Genomic DNA, 21,905 nt, shown 5'->3' on the forward strand with positions numbered 1-21,905 from the left:
AAGACATGCTCCTCGTGTTTATTAGTGAAATTCACATCAAATGTTGATTATTTGTGTAGGAAAGCAGTTTCGCACGGCATATGTGACCAACATACACCTTCTGGTCGTATGAAGCAAGTAAAAAACTGTCCAAACCCACCCATAATTTTTTTTTTTTTTTTTTTTGGATTTCCGTATGGCAAATAGTGAACTTTGCGTGAACATTAACGGCAATGAACTCACCAACACTGGGAGATCGTAAGCTCCTGCCCACCTGTGATATTACCCGCCTAGGGTCAGCACATTCTGCTGTAGTTTGCTTCCAATTCAGTAACGCAGGTTATACCCGGTCTTGTCGTTTTTACTTGTTTCCGTAATACCTAGCTTCTGTTTTCGCGTCGGTTGTGTGATGAGGCGGAAGAGTGGTACATGGCCTCGATGCACCAGTGTAAAAATAAGACGCGTGCTGCAGAGTAGTGGCGAGGATAATCCATGAAACAGCTTCGAAAATATGTAAAGACAGGCTTATTGCAGATAGCTTTGATGAGATCTTTCATTTTGCATTTATTTAATTGTATTTCCATTTTCACATAATTTTTACTTTATATTGTCGAATAGAGATTCCTAAATATATTCCATTTCCTACTAACATAAATGTTCCCTGCGCCTTCTTAAGTAGATGTTTGACTAATTTTACTTCCCTACAATTGTAAGGATGTGTCCAGGTGTATAATGTGATGCTTATTTTACCAATTTTGATGTGTGGGGAATCCACTAATCACAAGAGTTTTCCACGGCAACACACGATATTTTCTGCAAAATGTATTGGTTGACCATTATATAGACCCCACAACAATCGCATATGATGTGCTTTGCTATTCTAACTAAATAAACACAGGTTGATAATTTTGAGACACATTGAACCCTAAATAAACTGTAAAATACCAATAAAATAAACAAAACATACCCGAGGTTCGTTTGTGCTCGTGTCCTGTTTGAAATCCTGTGTTTTTACATACACATTCTAATTTTAACTTTTTTTTTTAACTTTATTAGAGTGATTTTTAGTCAGGGGCTAGTTCATCACATAATATGTTGATAATCATGTTTTTGCAAAACTATGCCCTGCTGGGATAAGACTGTCACTCGTGAGTGAGGTAAGATCGACACGCTATTTGGAATGCTGGGCATAAGGGTGGGCCACACATATTAGCTCTTTATTTTTTTTTTTATAATTACTTTATTTGTACAGGCTCAATCGAATAAACTTTACAGAGCCGAGTTATCCTTTGCGTTATACATTATTACTGTCTTAAATTTAAAGTTAAAGGAACTGGACCGAGTACTCGCGGTTGTCTCGAGGTTAGTGGAGATTTACAATTTTTTGGATGGGAAAAGGGAAGAAGGAGGTTTGAAATGTGGTTTACGATACAACTATTTAATTAATCCTAAAGCATGAAATTATTTCTATTCATCTTGAAAACAAACATTGAAAAAAAAAACCCACACGTACAAAATACAAACTAAACACAAGGTTAATCAAACTTACAATCTAAGGTTAATATCCTTAAAGTAAACATATATGAGTTTCATAAACTCCAGATCGCGTCTAGCCAAAATATCCCGAACTGGAACATTAGGTTGTCTACCTCGAGCCCGAAGGGAATCATAAAAATGTGATCTGACTCCACGATACTCCGCACAAGACCAAAGGATGTGATCAGCGTCCTGGTAACCTTGTCCACATTCACAGAGATTGCTGTCTCCCAACCCCACACGGAACAAGTGAGCGTTTAGACAATAGTGATTGGACATGAGACGAGACATCACGCGTATGAAGTCTCGACTCAAGTCCAACCCTTTGAACCATGCAAACTTCGACACCTTAGGGATAATTGAATGTAGCCATCGTCCCAAGCTCCCTTCACTCCATTGATGTTGCCAGCTAACGAGCGACTGCTGACGATAAATAGAGAAAAATTCACTATAGGCGATCTGTCGATCATAAATGTCGCCTTCCATAGCGCCCACCTTCGCAAGTGAATCCGCCTTCTCATTGCCCAAAATTGAACAATGCGAAGGGATCCACGCGAAGGTGATGATGAAAGAGCGCACGGATAAAGCACTAAGCAGTTCTCGTATTTTCAAGAGAAAATACGAGAAGTGCTTTACCGGCCTAATGGAACGGATAGCCTCGACAGAACTGAGACTATCCGTAAAAATAAAGTAGTGGTCTGGAAGAAGTGAAGCAATAGTTTCCAAAGTGTAGTGAATTGCTGCCAGTTCAGCCACATACACAGAACAAGGAGCTTCAAGTTTTCGAGAGGCGCTATGAAATTCATTAAATACACCAAAACCAGCGGACTCCTCTATTAGAGATCCATCTGTGAAAAACGTTCTTGCAGAATCAATATGGCCAAACTTTGCAGCGTATAATGACGGAGCAATCATAGGACGATGATGCTCTGGAATTCCGCGGATTTCCTGTGTCATAGATAAATCAAAATTCACTGAATTGCCGAAATCGGAGAAGATAACACGATGGGGAATATTTCTTGAAGGGCTGACATCCTGAGTTAAATATAGGTAGTATAAAGTCATAAAACATGTTTGAGGATTTAGCTCCAGAAGCTTCTCAAAATTTTCGATCACCAGTGGGTTCATTACTTCGCAACGGGTGAGGAGCCTCAGAGATAACTCTGAAAAACGGACGGATAGTGGCAACATGCCCGCCAGCACTTCGAGACTCATAGTATGAGTCGAGTGCATGCATCCTAACGCGATACGAAGACAACGATACTGGATCCGTTCCAGCTTGATGATGTGCGTTTTAGCTGCCGACTGGAAGCAAAAACTACCGTACTCTAAAACCGATAAAATCGTTGTCCGGTACAACGTCAGAAGATCTTGTGGATGGGCTCCCCACCACGTTCCGGTAATTGATCGAAGGAAATTGATCCTTAGTTGGCATTTTCGTCTCAGATACTCAATGTGGGATCTCCAGGTGCATTTGGAATCGAACCAGACCCCAAGATATTTAAAAGACATGGAATGAGTGATCGGTTTACCCAAAAGTTGAAGCTTCGGTTGTGCTGGGCTATGCTTCCTAGAAAAAACGACCAACTCAGTTTTCTCCGTGGAGAATTCGATACCTAGCTGAATAGCCCAAGTAGACAAATTGTCCAAGGTATCCTGTAAGGGTCCTTGCAGGTCAACCTCTTTTGGCCCTGTGATAGACACTACGCCGTCATCTGCAAGTTGTCTCAACGTGCAATTGTCACTAAGACAGACATCAATTTCTCTAACGTAGAAATTGTACAAAAGGGGGCTTAAACATGAGCCTTGGGGGAGACCCATGTAGCTAAATCGAAAAGCTGTAGAGTTTCCATGAGAAAAGCTCATATGTTTTTCTGACAGCAAATTGTACAAAAAATTATTCATTAATGGAGACAATCCACAAGCGTGGAGTTTCTCTGAAAGAACTTCAACGGATACTGAATCAAAAGCCCCCTTGATATCCAAGAACACAGAAGCCATTTGCTCTTTCTTAGCAAAAGCTAACTGAATTTCCGAGGAAAGCAACGCGAGACAGTCGTTCGTTCCTTTACCCCTACGGAAACCAAATTGAGTATCTGAAAGAAGGTGGTTCGTCTCAACCCATTTGTCGAGGCGAAAAAGGATCATTTTCTCCATCAATTTCCGAATACACGACAGCATCGCGATGGGCCGATACGAATTGTGATCCGACGCGGGTTTATCAGGCTTTTTAATGGCTATCACCCTTACTCGTCTCCAATCGTCGGGAACAATATTGTGCTCCAAGAACTGATTGTACAAGTTCAACATGCGCCTCTTAGCGACGTCTGGGAGGTTTTTCAGCAAGTTGAACTTGATTCTATCAGATCCCGGGGCAGAATTACCACACGAAAGGAGAGCGAGTGAAAGTTCGACCATTGAAAAAGGCTGACTGATTTCGTGTACCGAATTCGCGGTTTCGCGAGGAATCAACTGCGACGGCACGGAATCCGGACACACTTTTCGCGCGAATTTAAGAATCCATTGATCCGAGCATTCCTCGCTTTCGTTGTTAGTAGACCGGTTACGCATTCTTCGCGCCGTACTCCAAAGCGTATTCATAGACGTTTCGCGCGACAATCCGTCTACAAACTGCCGCCAGTAACCCCGTTTTTTGGCCTTGATGAGGCTCTTGAGTTCGCGTTCAAGAGATGTGTATGCGTCGAAATGCTCGCGTGTTCCGCGTTTCCGAAAAAGTTTAAACGCGTCGGACTTTTTACGGTAAACCTCCGTGCATTGTTGATCCCACCAGAGCGATGGTGTTTTCTTACGAATAGACGATCGCGGCACCGGTCGTGTTTGAGCTTGAAGTGCGCTGTCGACGATGAGATTAGAGAGGAAATTATATTCCTCCAACGGCGGAAGCTCTTCCACTGACGATACTGTATCGTCTATCGCGGATTGGAACTTAGTCCAATCAATGTTACGGGTTAGATCATACGCGACGTTAACGGATTCTGACGAGTTGAACCCACTGGCAATCGAAATTTTGATCGGCAGATGATCACTACCGTGCGGATCCTGGATTACATGCCAAGTGCAATCCAACGATAGTGAATTAGAGCAAAAGGTGAGGTCTAATCTGCTACCATTCGAGGATGGACCAGCCAAACGTGTTACTTCTCCATTGTTAAGGATTGTCATGTTGAAGTTGTCGCAGAGATCATAAATCAAAGTAGAACGGTTATCATCGTACAGCTCCCCCCAGCCTGTACCGTGGGAGTTAAAATCTCCCATGATCAACCATGGAGCGGGAAGTACCGCACATATGTCGAAAAGTTGTTTGCGATTAACAGAGACTCTAGGAGCAATATATACAGAAGCAATACAAAGGCTCTTACCTTTAATGGTAGCCTGACATGCGACAACTTCAATACCGGGAAATTCGGGAAGATTCACTCTATAGAAGGAATGGCACTTTTTGATCCCCAAAAGTACCCCTCCTCCACGTGAATCCTCACGATCCAATCGAATAATGTTAAAATCAAAAAAAGGGAGATCAATTTCTGAAGAGAGCCATGTTTCACAGAGGGCAAATGCATCGCAATTATTGTTATGGACTAAATACTTGAACGAATCTAATTTCGGAATAAGACTTCGACAATTCCACTGTAGAACAGTGATCAAATCCCCGACCTCGTTTGGAAAATTATCCATCGAAGGAGATGATAGCTGCAAGAAGGGGCCATTTTGAAGTCAATTGCTTCAAGAAGGATTTCACAGTCGGAAGCAATGTGAGGACAATGCTTTTCAGAGGATCAGAAATGTTGAGGTATTTGAGAATACCGTCCACAATGTCATCAAATGAGAACAGCCCAGATGAAGAAGGGGTTTCTGTTCTTAAAAATGGGGCATCAGGGGTTTTGGATGTCCCCGGAAGAGGTGGAAAATCCTGGGTATAATCAGTTCTGCGGAATCCAGGAGGAGTAGAAGTCTCCTTTTTTCCACCACTCCTTGATTTGGGCAAGCTGATTTGGGGTTCTTGATCTGCAACTTTCCGCGAACGGATGCGTTTTCGTTTCCGGGCAGAACCTTCCGGAAAACTGAAAGAAACTCCCTCCTCAGCCAAGTCAGAGCCAGACTCGTCATCTGACAAAAGAGCGAAGGGATTTGTTTCGTTGGTCGATGGCTTGGCTGTCTTAAGCATTTCTGCAAAAGACCGCCTGGAACGTTCCTTAAGGGAGCGTTTCATTTTGTCCCCGAGCTGTTTGTACGCCGGGCACAACGAGAGAGCATGAGGAGGAGTTCCATTGCAGTACACGCATTTTGGTGCAATTCTGGCAGTTCATGACCCGAGGTACAAACAACCGCACAGGAAGACGAAGTTTTCCCAGCTCGATGTATTGAGGAAGGGCAGATCCAGAAAAGGTCACCCGAAACGAGTCTGTGGGGGTAAAACTCTTTTTACCCTCGCTGAGCGATACTGACTTCATTCTATGAACGGCCAGTATCTTTACCGGAGGAAGCAAGGGGTTCTTGAATCGGCCAACCGCTTGCTTCTCCAGTATCTCGGGGTTCAGGCTCGCCTCAGTGACCACGCCTTCGATCTCCACATCAGAGGCTGGAATGTACACCCTATATTCCAGTGTGAAAAACTGGGAAACAGCAATTTCATTAGCCTGTTTCAGGTTAGCGACGGTCACACGAAGTTTGTTGTGCCTAACCTTCGTTATTTCGGTCACGGCAGAGAATCGCTTTGTCAGATCATCAGATATCTGAACAACATTCAAGGGTTTGTTTTTGGGCTGAAAATAGACAACGCATGGGCCAGTCGAGTCATTCGGGTAGGCCCGCAATCTGGAGTTTTTCTCAGCCTGCCCATTGACAGACTGAGACGACGAACCATGGATGACATCATCATTTTTCTTAGATGAATGGTCATCCATGTCGTCTTCTGACAAAACATCCATTTTGTTCAACTAGTGGGAGCGCAAAACGCTCTCCCACTGAACGCACAGACACAATACACAGAAAACACTACAAACACAGAAATACAAAATGAAAATTTAACTAATGGGGGAGGAAAAGAAACAAGAAAAAAACAAAAACTTATCTGATAATCCTATACTACTACCACCGAGCGTTATATGTGTAGGCGTTTACACAGATGGCTGGAAGAGACGCGCTGCGTGGATGACCTTCGTTGTGGTGCACTTGATCGAGGCTCGGTACTCAGCGCACACAGGCGCACGATGATTGATGAACGATGTAGATGTAGAAACGGGTGCTCACACTCGATGATGATGATACGTAAGCGGGTATGCGTGAGCGCGTATGCGTGAGCGCGTATGCGTGACCACGCAACGATGATGCCCAAATTGGTTTGCAAATTACCAATAGCACGGATTAATCGTTCCGAAAATGACACTTTCTACTTAAAAAAAAACTCACTTTTCGATCAATTTACCGGGAACTATGCCAGGAGTCACTTAGTGAGAAAAAACTGATAATTTATATCAAGCGAATACCGAGAAAACTTCCAAAACAACGGAGCGCGAAACAAGTCGACCGTACTTCTTGCTAGGACGCAGTGGTGTGTATTAGCTCTTTATGGCACTTTTGATTTGTATTGAGAAACAGCTGTTCGAAATTTTTAAGGAATTTGGCAGCGATCTGGAATTGCAGCCGGACTTTAAAGTAAGTATGTGAACATATATTGGAAACAGAAAGAAATAGGAAAAATACCTATTTGCAGTAGACATTTCTCGAAACGAGCTAGTAAAAAAACTACGTGAAATAGAACCAAACGATTACTTTTGGCTGGAAATAGTGCTTATTTTGTAACTAGAAAAAAAAATTCAAGCCATAGTGGCAGTGTTGGCAAAATCAGCAATCAATTGATATTTTCCCGCTCTCATGCGTTCTCAATATCACGCGTGATATTGGAACAAAATATCATGCTTGATATTGATTTTACAAGCTCCTTTAATATTGCCAGACTATTCACAACGTGCACAAATCGAGCTGAGAGTTGACTCGACACATAAATGATTCCGTTGCACATCGTTTTCTTAGAAAGAGAAGGTAAAGTGTGCTATCTCTTTTTACTCTTCACCGATGGCAGACACAAAGTGACTGCTGTCAGCCGTTATGGAAGTTTCGGTTGCATTCGGGTGTAAAGCAAAAATCATGAAACTCAATCTCACCACAGTTTGTTGAGATTTGCAGCTGGTGAGTTTTGTTAGCTTGATATTCCGAGCTGTGATATCATAGCTTGCAAAATCAACCGCAGTTGTTTGCTTGTTGATTTTTGTCTACGAAAGTCAATCGTGATCTTGGGCGTTGGTGAGATTTGATTTTTTGATATTTTCCCAACACTGCATAGTGATCCACCAAACTTTGGTTAGGATAATTTCTAGCTCCTCTATTGTCTTTTCGATCAATCTTTCCACGTTTTTTGTTACAAAGTATTGGAATAGATCTTTGTGTTGGGATTTGACCACACATGTTCAATTAATCATAATGTCGAGCAGTTTTTGGACGTCGTTCTACCAGCGATTTCAAGAAAATGATGCAATAAAATTCAGATGTTTCTAGTCTAGCATAAATATAACACTATTTTCTAGAGGTTCTTTAAGAAAAAATATCGAAATATTATTCCACTGTAAACTTAAAGTGGTAGGAAACGACATTTTAAAATGCTCAAATGATGTGATCCATTGGATATCGTTGAGAAACATATGGAGGATTGAAACCTTGGGATAACAGGTATCGATAAGCGCTCGATTTAATTTAAATCTTGCGTAATGAAGCGAGGTAAAGTCAGCTTAAAATACTGCATATTTGCGGGATGGTACTTCTACATAAACCGGAACAATTGTGGCAAAATTTTACTGCTTCTCTCTAGACTTAAAAATGTATACATCTAACTAAAAAATTTCACTGTCATATTTTTCCTCCTTCAAAACCAAATGAAACCAAAGTTTGATGCAAATGGTTTAAAAAAATCAGAAAAAGTTCAAAGATAAAAAAATAGGGGGGGCATCCTCACGACTAGTTGCCAGGTAAAAATTTTGGTCGATAAGATGTTTATAATCGATTGAAAACTAATCCTTAAAATGTTGTCGAAACTTGTTTGTTTAGAAGTATTTCTCGTGTTTTTGCAACAACATTTTATTTTGATGTCCACTGGCCCTTTTAGATTTGTAGATTTCCATTTTTTTTCTGAAAATCAGTGTACATGTATTTGAACTTAGATATGCGTGGAGTACTTAGTCTAAAGTAAAACATTTTGCATAGAAGTCGGATCGATTTTCCTGACCGGATGTCACAAATGTGGTCCTACACACGTCTATTAAACATATTAAAACCTGTGCATCATGATCTGAACAGTTTGAGATCAATTTTGCTCTAATTTTATTTTCAGATATAGGAATAAATGAGTGAAATTTTTGCGTTCCTTGCTTCAATTTTGATTCACAATATTGTTCATTAAGTTCTGCCGCCATCGTTTTATATTCTTCTGATGTTACAAAACCAAATGATAAACTCGTCAGCTCTTCCTCCTTTCGTTTGTTTGCCCACATTTTTACTGGTGAACGCTGAAAAAGAACGTTAAACTATAAATATACTTATTTTTTTATATATATATATAACTTATTTTTGTATAAAATATATATTGAATAACAAGTTTACCTTAACAGAAACGAAACTTTGTATTACAGCACTGAATCACTGACATCAAACTATTTCTTTTTCCATAGATAACGACTTAGACTGCTTATTGTTAGTTACAGTTACAGACATTCAGTGGCTTGATTTTCAACGCTTGTTGTATAGAGACGTGCGTCTTATTGAAAAACTGTGAACTGAAAAATTTAAGGAAATTAATTGGGCTTTTTGGTAAACATATCTTCAAGATTGGACACTCACGAAAAACATCTTAAATGGGCGAAAATTGCTCAAATCATACGATAAGTAAATTTTAACCTACGAGTATCTCGAAAATAACAACTCTGGGAAATTTAAGCATTATGAGCTTTTTAGTTGTAAATTTAATGCGTTTTAAAATTAAAACTATTTCATTTTCATTTTGTAGCGTTTGGTGGGGCAATGGGAGCGCAAGTCAATCCAAAGCCGAGGATAAGGGAAGGGTAATGGCTGAATAGTCTGTGCGGACCATTTGAACCTCATGGAAAAAGGAAGGGATTGAAGAGGTCGGTTATTGGGGGGTTTTGAGGAAATGACACATAGTACTAGATTTATGCTGCAAAATGTAAAGAAACCTAAAATCCATCTCCCATTGATATTTTAAAGCAACCATCAAAATAAACAGACAATATATGAAAAGGCTAGTAGCCAGCTGCTTTAAAGGCTAGTTTCCTTCTTAATCGGACCCCCATCATCCTAAATCTTTTGTTAATCTACTTAATGTTATTAGGCTGTCTAAATTTTCTTATTTAAGTTCATTTGAAGATTATGATATTTCATTAGCCTAATTTAATAAATAATTGAAATCTCTAATGTACCTAATCAATAGTGGACCTATATTTATTATATATTAGTTCGTCCCAGGTGATACCTTCAAGTGACTAAAATGCTTCACTTTGAAGTTAGTTTCCTAGCTGATTTTTAAATTATATTGGGTATATGCTTCAACTACGCTCACACGATTCCCTTATGTCATCCCACAAAATTACGTATAGATATGTCACAATAGAAGCACGCCACAGCGGAAATCCCGAGTCATAGTTCAAACACTTATCCCGAACCAAAATGAAGCATATATAACATTAGGGTAATTGATTCTGGTTGGACCAATCCAAAAACTGATGATGGTTGGACCTATTTTTTCAATCGCTAGTTTAGTCAATCTTAGCTAAATTTTTATTTTCAAAGATCACTTTACTATCATAAAAAAACTCTTTTTCTTCAACTTGCATGGGTGTTTTATTGAAAAAAAACTTCAAAACAATTGAGTTTCAATGTGTTTTCAAAACAGTTCACTTTCCACGCATTAGCTCGTCATCATGCCTTACTTTCAAACATACAAAAAAGGAATATTTTTTACATTTATTTTTATTTTCATGCAGTAAAATACTGCTTTAAGGTGTAAACAATACGTTAGCACGCCATTTATCCATTGGTTTCACTAAAATGTTTGAATAATTGACGAAATTCGAATAGATAAATATGATCATGGTTGGACCTACGCATGATGATGGTTGGACCTATGTGTTTCCTAAGACGGCCGCTAGGTGCGCTTCGGTTTGTCTACTTCCTTCATGCGCAGCTGATTTGAAATTCGACTTCGTTTTGGCCGAGTGATCTGTTTCTTCGATTGAAAAAATGGCTAAAGAAAAGAGTTATACGGTCGAAAATCTTCAAGAGGCTGTTCTTTTAATAAGAAATAAATCACTTACCGCGTATTAGGCACAGAAAAGGTACAATATTCCGAAAACGACACTTCACGCAAAAATTAAGGGAAGCCACGGCAAGAAATATGGAAGGGAAATAGTGTTGAGTGTTGATTTGGAGAACCAGCTAGGGGATTGGGTTTGTGTGTGTGCTGCTTCTGGCAGTCCCAAGACGACCAAAAAGATCTTGGAAGCTGCTAAATTCCGAAAAAAAAAACTCCCAGGAGAAAAAAAACTATAAAACCGAAATTAAGTTCTGATATTCTGTCATGGAAGTGGCCAATGTGGTCTAAGGCACTCAATTTTGTTATTTATCTTGTTATAGAATTTGGAAGTAATGTGAAGTGTCGCATGATAGGTTTTATTCCTGACATGTCAAAATTAGGTCCATGTTCCATATACCCTGGAACTTGTTCCGGCCATATCTCCGGAACCAGTTGACCGATTCCAAAAATATTCGATAGCTTTCAATGGGACCACAATACCTATAGTTTGGCGTTAAAAATTTTCCAAATCGGGTCAATGATTTTCTAGAAAATGTGCCATGATGAATAGCTAATGCGTGGAAAATGAACTTTTTTAAAAACGAAGATAAACTCAAATTTCTTGATTTTTGAAGAAAATTCATAAAAACTGTATAAAAAGTTTTTTTTTATGATACCAAAAAACCCTAAACAAAGTTTTTGAACAAATATGGGCTAAGCTAGCATTTGCAAAAATAGGTCCACCATCATCATATTTTAGGTCCAACCAAGATCAGTATAGGTCCAACCAACATCATAATTCTTTGCTGAATAAAAACGTTTTATAAAATCATTTGTTCATAATATTTAACTTTATATGTTATTATTAGAAACAAGAAAGGTAGATCTTTCCCCTAATCACGGATTTTTCATAATTATATGTTGAATTCATAAAAAAATACGACATGAATGTTGACGTCGTGTGAAACCGGCCTAAATAGGTCCAACCATCATCAGTCACCCTAGTTACAGTACCATGTACAAAAATGGTGTTTATCATTGTTTCCTGAATAATACATCAATGAAAACAACAATGAAAACTTGTCACGCAAGTAGAAGGAGCACTGTTGGGCACTTTCTGAAACATTTGAATAGTATGATTCCCGTGTATTCCCAAATAATTCTATTTGTGTAAAAATAAATAAAATAAGAGTGATTTGCGGAAAATCGTAATCGCCAGTATCGCACCCAACGTCAGTGCCTATACGTAAGCGTACTACAACGCGACTCTCAAACAAAGGAAAACAATAGTGATACTATCATTGCTAGACTAGATCTTTGATTTACTCATGCAGTGGTTCATCAGAGAAGGGAAGCTCAGTAATCCTCATCGCATGCTCATGATGCTATTCTGCCACGGCATGAGCCAACGATGCCGGACCTTAACCGTCTCCAACGCTCCACTATGAAGCATAGTGGAGCGTTGGAGATTTTTTGATTTTTTTTATGTAAATAATAAAATATTTTTTTACAGTGTAGATTTTTTTCTTGAAAGGCAGAATACTTGTCCGCAACTTCTTCGAAGATATCATCTCGTCAAACAAATCGTTCACGAGATATATGTTTTTCTATTGATGCGTATCATTTCTGCCTAAGCTCTTTTCAAGTGTTAGTCGTGTACTAAACTAAGGAACCATACATATTGTGCATTTTGAACAATAACAAACAACTGTGCATAATCGTAGAAGGTCGATCAAAAATTTAAAAAAAATCGTTAATTGAAATGGAACTGCAGATGTATGCAGATAACTTGCACATTAATGCGAAATTTGAGTTTATAAAGTTTGCCACAACGTATCCTGGTAACTCGCAATATTATGTTTTTAAATTTGTCTGCAAACATTAAGTTCCAGTGTTACCTTAAGTCTATCTTGAATCATGTTTTAAACGTATAGAACTAGTGCAAACTAATTAATAAGTTTTAAAAATTGGATCCAATGCTCCATCAATAATTATGGGAAAGACAGCATGTTCTAGGGTTATAGTGAATAATTAGAATCTAAGGTAACAACTGTTCCATCGGAATAATATGCACTGATATTTGCAGCAAAATAATCTTTCGATTGTTATTTTCTCAGCGCCCTAGTGCACTAAAAGCGGTGAAAGACCCTTTTTGTACTCCATTTACTTTACCAAATCCTTCTGAAATCCCCAATAAAGTTTTAATTAGTGCTGACAACCTTGTAATACTAGTCCAATTTTCTACTATACAGTTGATTTACGTTTCGATCTATAACCCAGAAATAGACGCCTAATTATTTTCAGCTTCTTCTCTGTTCACTCGAAAACAAGAGATCGTCTGGTGCATAAATTACGTTCGTTGTTCTCGTGCTTAGAGTTCGCTTTTTTTTCTTGTTTTCGACATCTTCCTAATCTGAATCCGGGTAGAGAAAAACTATACGGTAGGCATACCGCGTACCAGGAGACAAACCGTGGGGAAAAGCGATCGTAGAATGAAATATGCGTGTGCCGTGACATCACGATGTTATAAGGTTAACATCTATCTTGGTGGTAAAAAATATGACATCGCTTGTTTTTTATTTAGAGCAAAACGGAAAAAAAGAACACCCGTAATTTGTTTGAAATTCATATAAGTATTGAAATCCTCCCGAAAACGATGTAGGCCATTTAACACGTTTCGAAGTGAGGGCGCGTAATGGTAATAAAAAATGTGATACAAAGACATGCGCCTCTCCATGAAATATATCCGGCAACGAAGATTGAGACATATCCATCACGAGATGCGCGAAAGAGATGCACTCTATTAATGTCGTTCCGTTGCACTGTTTTCAAAACAGAAGGTATCATAAAATAAATTATATTTCGTCCAATGCATTTGTCTCTCTCGGAAGCGTGCGACGAATTTTATCCCACACACGTAAGCTCGCAAAGGCTCTGAAACAGCTGCTCATCTGCTTTTCGTTTCGATCGCATCATCTATAATATTCCGATGGAAGGTGGCACGCACGCACGCACGGGTGACGGAAGCACCGCTGACAACATGAAGTGAAAAAGATCAGTCGCACATGTTTTGACAGTTGACACTTGAAGTGCATGCGCTCACCCATATCAAAATGAGATCAACCACGTCGGAGCAGGAATATAGCTGTATCACATCTTCCATTGGTATAGAGCTAATTTTATTTCAATATACAACGCATCACTTCCCGCTGAGCACCCAAAATATTCTGCTTTATTCGTAGCAAAACACAACAAAAAGGATAACATAATGATGTCAAAGGCGATAATGATTGAGCCCTCTGGTTATGCTTTTGATGGATTGGTGCCATCGGAGAAACATGTCGCCGTAGACACTAAATAAGTTGGATGCATGCACGTGATCAATTATGTTTTGACTTGCGTAGAATAAACACAATTGTTTAAATTAATTCATTGCTCTTTTCGGCAAGATTGATCTCACTTATGCATTTTTTTTTTAGTTCAACACGTATTCTAAAAATATTATATTATTATTCATTATCATTATCTGGACAATTCAAGAAAATACAGTTCTATAATTTGAATATGGATGCCATAGTAAGTCGAATGTTGTACGGTTTTTCATTCCGGATTTATCTTTTTTTTTGTATTCAATATTACATTTACTTAGCAACATAATAATTATGGTTTATGAACATGGACGATTAGAACCCACATAGAATTCACGTGGCATTCAGAGCATATTTTACCTTCATAATCAACTTTTAAAAGTTAGGAATTGTCGTCAAAGCATCTGGAGTTTTATGGTAAAAAAAAATCTGTGATTTTCTAGTGTTGGCTGAGCTAAAAGACCAAAGGTTAAATTGTTAACTGCACACTAAGATTAATACTTTTTTAACGTTGAATATGAACTAGCATCTGACTTCAAATCTCCTTAATAAAGATAACCAACCAACCAACTAACCAATGTTTATTAACTGTTGACTTACATTGTGAAAAATTATCATGAAGTGTGTTGCCCAGTACAAAAAGTGAACTGAGTCAGAAACCCATGAAACCAATCTTCAGATAGGCCTCTACAGCATAATTGGCTGCGCTAGCCATGGTAGCCGAAATCTTAATTTATGAACATTTCAAATCGGCAATCGCAACTCGATGCACGTTTATTGGATCTTCTTCTCACTTGGATGACTATTGAGATAAAACCATTCAGCTTGAATGTATTACTGTGATGAATTATCTTTTTTGCTTTTTTCTTCTACTTGCAGGTGAGTAATGTCCTCATGAATAAGGCCTCATATCATCGATCTGTTTTGGTCACGGATTTACCAGCATATCCAGCAAATATTAAGTAACTGTATTCGAAATAGTTGTATGCAAAACGAGTTGCTTATCATGTACAGACAGGGTTTGGTAAGTGAAACGAATACATTTTTATGCTGCTCAAGCCATCGATGGTGTGAAAACGAGAACTTAATGTCAAAGGGTAACTACAAGAAAAGAAAATCAATATCTATTTCAATGAAGGTTAACATAAGTCGAGTTTTAAGCCGGAGAATGCAGATAGACTTTTGTGACGTTGTTTATGTCCAGCCACAAAACCTGCACAGTAGCTCTGACATGTGTTGTTTCTTTTATGACGGTTGATTTGTAATCGTACCAAACATCTCGCCGTCAAACTATAGGAGAAAACAAAACCAGGAGCACTCTCAAAAGCACGAGATACCGTGGTACATCGAATTGATGGCAACCATCGGCTCTAGCGCTCTCTGAAATGAATATCCATAATAAATTAATTTATACGTTGATAGGCGACGTGTGAATCCGAGACTCCTGACGACAAACAGGTAGCCGAAAGTTAATGATATCAAATGAACGAGTCTGGGCAAACAAAAAAAAAAAGGCATTTAAAAAGTATCTCCTCGTCCCCTACTATATGTCGCTTGTTTAACATCATCGTTGAGCAAACAATCAACCACCAAGCAACCAACTTTGGAGATATCCAAACACACATTATGTGATATGCGGTCAGTCGGAGCCAGCCTCCTCCGGTGGGTGACCGCCGCTCATCAGCTTCGGGAGAAGAGGCATAAAATGGCTAATAAAACCCCATCTCGAAAGATCTAAGACAGAGTGCGCTATCTTCCAAGATCAGAATATAGCTATTTTGAATGCTGCTAATTAGTGCTGATGAAAAGTGACGCTCCGGTGGGGATAAAGGTGGGAGAGATTGACGCATTTTTTTCTACAGAAACTGAAATGGGCCTCTGCCCGGGCGGTCTTTTCGGTTTACCGGCGGACGTATTAAAATCTTCAAGCTGCTGTTTTGTTAGACGTAACTTTTTTTTTCTGAAGTGCCGAACTTGTGGTGGCAGTCCGGTTAAAACTTTGAGCGCGGTAAGAGGGATGCATTTGATGATTTGTCTGCATTATAATCGTTCCAGAAAAACTTGTTGACGATGTGTACCGTGTGGGACCAAAATCCGTACAACTAAGAAATTATTCGAAATCCGTACACTTCATAAAAATTGTCTACTTTTATGAGGTGCACGGATTTTTATCCCGCACGGTAGTCTGAATTGTTTACGCATCGTAATAACTTCTTCTTTGGCTTTATTGCATCCTCACTAGAAGTTTACGTCGGCTCTCAACTTAGGGTTCTTAGAGCCATAGTAGTTAAATGAGAGCATTCTTAGCCTGTACCAGTTTTGCATTAGTATATATTGGCATGTACAATCATACTCTGTGCCCAGGGGGGTCGAGAAATTTTCCAACCTGATAAATTCCTAAACCGGACCGGGAATCGAACCCGGCCGCCTTCTGCCTGGTCTTGCTTTATAGCTGCGCCTTTACCGACTGAGCTAAGGAAAGCTCCACGCTTCGTCCAATCCTAAATTCTCACTACAGTTTGGAGAGATTTGCAGCTGGTGGGTTTTTTTAGTTTGATATTCCGAGCTGCGATATCACAGCTTGGAATATCAACCGCAGTTGTGTGCTTGTTGATTTTTGTCAACAAAAATCAAGCCTGATCTTGGGCTTTGGTGCGATTTGATTTTTTGATATTTTTCCAACACTGATCATACTTAATGCATATGAGCATATGATAAACTGATTTAATGACAGTTGGGAACATTACTCAATATTTAACGATTTTCTGACAATCTTGAGATTTTACTAAGATTTTAGAGGGGGAGGAGGATAACTGAAAATCTTACAGTGTATTCCAAGGGGGAGGAAGATTTAATAAACATTCAAAAACCCGTACGTAGCTCAAAAAAAAGTTAATGTTTGGAACTATTTTTTGAGCTGACAAACTTGTTTCAGTACCTTCCGGTACCAAAATAAACAAGTAGGTCCCAACTGTTTTCGTGTACAAAAATTGATAGTTTTGACATTGTTGATCCTGAGCGCTAAGAAAAAACTAATGTTTTACTTGAAGAAATTCAACTTTGACGTAAAGGATGAAACATAAACATTTATTTTTCGGGGAACATACGTTTGATTGTTAATGAGTTTTTCTAGGCCGAGGTAATATTTCCGTTGATTTATTTAATTCCTTGACCTCCTTCCTTGGTCGGCCTCTGCTTAGATGTCCTACTGGATTCTGAACCAGCGCTTGCTTACAGATTTAGCTTCTACCCATTCGTAATATGTGGCTGACCTACCTCCACTTTCTAGAATTTTGGGTTATATGGGCATCTGATGACGTCATCATTCGAGATTCAGTGATGAGACCACCAAGCACAAACTATAAAGCCTGATTAATATATAATCTGGACGCAGCTATGAATGTACCATCGCGTCTCTAGCGATTGAAATCATAAACTTTAGACAGCATTTATAGATTTAGAAGTAACTAGTATACATTAATTTGTAAATCTTCGATGTTATTGTGCATTATGCGATGGAAACCTTGAAATTAAGTCCACAGCAGCAGATCTCTTCCCAAACTATAACATTCATTGCAATTTTTTTTCAACGAAAATGAATTCTCGTGTAACATTTATAAATGGCCTATCAGCTTTTGTAAACAAAACTTGTAATGCTCTTTTCGCTCGAATCGATGCTTCTATGCAAACCAACAACACCATCAGGTAGGGGAATTTTTTCCCTTCCCGATAGTGTTCTTTATTTACGTAGGTGAACTTCAGCTCGTGCGAAAAGGACATTACAAGTTTTGTTTACAAAAGTGGATAGGCCAGACATCCCCACGATCAGTTATCATGTAAAAATGTTGACCGGGAAGTTGATTGCGTTTTGACGTATGTTGTGCCATCCATCAGAATGCATCATTCAGATTTAGTTGAAACTTGCTCGTATACAAGTCTTGTTCGTTTTTTGGCTATTGAATGTTGTTCCATAGAGCGATTCGGTTGTTAAAAATAAAAAAAAAAGATATGTCTCACTGTAGAGCGTCGTACAATAACGGACCAAAGTATATAACATTTCCGGCGCCGGTGGTGTAGTAGTTAGTGTGATTGCTTTCTCACCCCAATGGGTCTGGGTTCAATCCCAGTCGAGGTCGGTGGGATTTTTCTGAGGCATAAAAATCTCTTTATCCATTTATCCATTAGTAAAGCCGTTGGTCCCGGCCCATGTGTGTTTAAATGGGTTCGATATCCTACGCAGGTGTGGAAGCTGCCTTTCTGCACATTCGATTGCCGTCAATGGATGGCAATCGATGTCCGTCGGTGATTGGCACTAGATTGCGGAACAGACACCGACGTTAAATAAAGGAAAGAAGAAAAGTATACAACATCGTGATTTTTTTCTATCTCCTAAAAATATCAATGAGCTGCAACTATTTGTTTTATCTAGTTCGCTTATTTGAAAAGCTGAATCGCGTAAGCTTTACGGAGCCGATCATTAATTCATGTAACGTTACAACTTGCTCTGGGACTGCAGTATATCGATCATATAGAATCGTCAGCAAGTATTATTCAGCGCTTGTCAGAATTATGCGGAAAAGATTACCAACAAGATTTATAAAAAGTAGACCTACTCAAAAAACTTACCCATATAGTTGTTGAAACTTGTAAAAACATTCTCAAGCTCCTCTTGGGAGTCGATAAACATTCGTTATACCGGATTATGCAGGATATTTCATGTGAAAATTGTTTAAAGCAATGTTATGGCCAGGAAAAGCAAAAAGAGAGAGAGCTAGCCTTAGGCTAAAAATCTCTCTAATAAAGAAAAAAAAAAAAAAAAAAAAAAAAAAAAAGAGTTGTTAGTTGCATTTCCTATCATCCTCCGCAGCGAATACCGCAGAGAATGATATAAGTTGGTCATGCAGATGATGCAATGATTTTTCATCTTTTTTATTTCTTGTTCTGTCTACGCTTTCAACAATACCACCAAGATTTTTATTTATAACATTGTAAAACGACGCACACACTTGCGTCGATTCTCTTCAATTTCTGTTCAGCAGAAAAAGCATGCCAAATCAAATTATACTACTAAGAGCGCTTCTTATTCGTTTTTAGCCTATCCATGTTCCGAAGCATGGAGAGAGTAGTGGAGAAATCACAGGTCTGATAATCGCAACGTTTGTGGTTAGAGTCCAGTCGGCACCCTTTTTTTTTCTTTTTTCGTCATAATTAATTTCTCTCACTTATACACTCCATATTTTTCGGTTTAAATTTTCTTGCATTGGACTGCAGCTCAGTATATCTCATCCTTCGTTCATACGGTCTCCACTAATATCCTGCATCTTACAAATCTTACATCGCCCGGTCGGGTGCACCATACCAAAAAATTCACGATTTTTAAAAAATTTCTGTCAAATCAGTAATTTGACTGATCTGACTATGAGATTTGGACAGGCTGTTTGTTTTTGTGTGCAGTTTATGATGTCGATTGATTTTGTCCATTTAATTAGCAAAAAATATGAAAATGTATGACGTGTCCAAAGTAGCCTCTATGTTTACATTTCCGACTGCGGTTAGATGGATAGGTGAAATAGATGTAATGTCGGCACAAATGCCCCTAATTTGGACCCATACATAAATTCAGCAATCAACTAAATTTTCAATAGCGACAAAAAATATCCATTAGTACCGTCCCAATGACGCGTTCATCTAGATAAAATTGATGAATAGCAGATTTTTAGCGATGGGCCCAATCTTAGATCCATGGGCCAACATTGGAGCCATTTCCCCTATATGGCGAAAATGGTCTACAATCATGCTTGGCCATTAATATGCTTCTCATTACATACCATAATGGTATCGCTATTTGATGTACACCACATCCTATTATTATCTACTTTAGTTATTTTATACGGACATGTAAAAGTTCGCTAGCACCAAAAAAGTGTCAAAAGAAGCCCCGACGACGGTACTGTATATTGGTGATATCACGATTGAAAACACCAGGTTTGAATGTTTTTAACATCGTCTTCTGCAGTTATCTGTATTTAGTTCCGTTTTTTAAATATTCTGTGCTCTAGTCATGCTAAGAGTTTAATTACGTTTTATCCCGAATAAAAAATATTATTGATATACAATAAAACATACCGTTACAATAGTACATAATTGTTTTTTTCATGCATTTTCCACTATAAGTAAAATAAGCATATGATTATCGTCTATAAAATTTATGTATACTGGACTTTTACAATAAATTTAATAGTATGTTAGGTTTATTCTCAATAAAATAAATCTTAAGCGAAATAAGTGATGTTTTAAACTAAAACAAGTTTTCAATTGCTTTCTGCGATTTCAACGAGGTATTCAGCGTAACCTTAAACTTCACCAGAAATCTTTCTGGAACTACGTGAACGAGCAACGCAGAGAATCTGGCCTCCCATCGTCAATGGAATTGAACAGTGAAGTCGCTTCCACTCCGCAGGATATTTGTCGCCTTTTTTCTGTCAATTTTGCCAGTGTGTTCACTGATGAGAGACTAAGTGACGACCATGTTTCCCTCGCAGCCAGGAACATCCCACTAAATGGTCAAACGCTGAGTGCAATTGATGTCAACGTTGAGATGATTTCTAACGCTGCAACGCAGCTCAAATCGTCCTTCAACCCTGGACCCGATGGAGTTCCGTCCGTGTTTTTGAAGAAACATATTGCTTGCTTGTTAACTCCACTTCACCGTCTATTCCGGATGTCTCTCTCCAGTGGTATATTTCCATCCTTCTGGAAATGTGCACACATGTTTCCTGTCCACAAAAAGGGAAGCAAACGAGCCGTGGATAACTATCGTGGAATTACATCGCTGAGTGCTGTTTCGAAACTATTCGAGCTTGTTATTATGGAACCGTTGCTCTCTCACAGCAAGCAGTATCTGAGTGCTGATCAACACGGGTTTACTGGCGGTCGCTCTACAACCACCAATCTGCTATGCCTCACATCCTACATTACCGATAGTATGAATGAACGGGTACAGACGGACGTTATATATAGCGATCTATCCGCGGCATTCGATAAGTTGAATCATGACATTGCGATTGCTAAACTTGACAGGCTTGGGGTGAGCGGTAATCTCTTGAGTTGGTTCCGTTCGTATCTTACTGGTCGCCAACTTATGGTTGCTATAGGAGATTGCAAATCAGCTAGCTTCTTTGCCACATCAGGTATACCGCAGGGAAGCCATCTGGGACCGTTGATTTTTCTACTCTACTTCAACGACGTGAACCTGGTTATCGAAGGACCTCGATTAGCATATGCAGACGACCTCAAAATATTTTTACGAATTTGCTCGATCGCTGACTGCCACAATCTTCAACATCAGCTTAATGTCTTCGCCAGTTGGTGTACTTTAAATCGAATGGTAGTGAACCCAGCAAAGTGCTCTGCCATAACGTTCTCACGAAAAAAGCAACCGATTGTATTCAGCTATGACCTGTTTGGAACGACACTCGAACGCGTTAATCAGGTGAAAGACCTGGGTGTGGTGTTGGATTCACAGCTAACATTCAGGCAACACATTTCTTATGTCATCAATAAGTCGTCTAGGACTTTAGAATTCATCTTCAGGATAGCTAAGAATTTCACCGATGTCTACTGCTTAAAATCTCTTTACTGCT

General features: G+C 39.0%; 1 protein-coding gene across 1 annotated transcript in view; it reads left to right on the forward strand.

The window, feature by feature from the left end:
- LOC135703026 (uncharacterized) overlaps positions 1 to 15,331 on the forward strand; it is a 140,269-nt gene extending 124,938 nt beyond the window's left edge. Inside the window, exon 5 of the mRNA XM_065224125.1 lies at positions 15,142 to 15,331. Within this exon, the coding sequence (XP_065080197.1) occupies positions 15,142 to 15,228 (87 nt within the window). The 3' untranslated portion in view covers positions 15,229 to 15,331. The remainder of the gene's footprint in view (positions 1 to 15,141) is intronic.
- The last annotated feature ends 6,574 nt before the right edge of the window (positions 15,332 to 21,905 follow it).

Source organism: Ochlerotatus camptorhynchus, unplaced genomic scaffold (assembly GCF_037179485.1).
Source record: "Ochlerotatus camptorhynchus isolate MF236.1 unplaced genomic scaffold, CSIRO-AGI_Acam_v1.1 ptg000205l, whole genome shotgun sequence".
NCBI classification, from domain to species: domain Eukaryota; kingdom Metazoa; phylum Arthropoda; class Insecta; order Diptera; family Culicidae; genus Ochlerotatus; species Ochlerotatus camptorhynchus.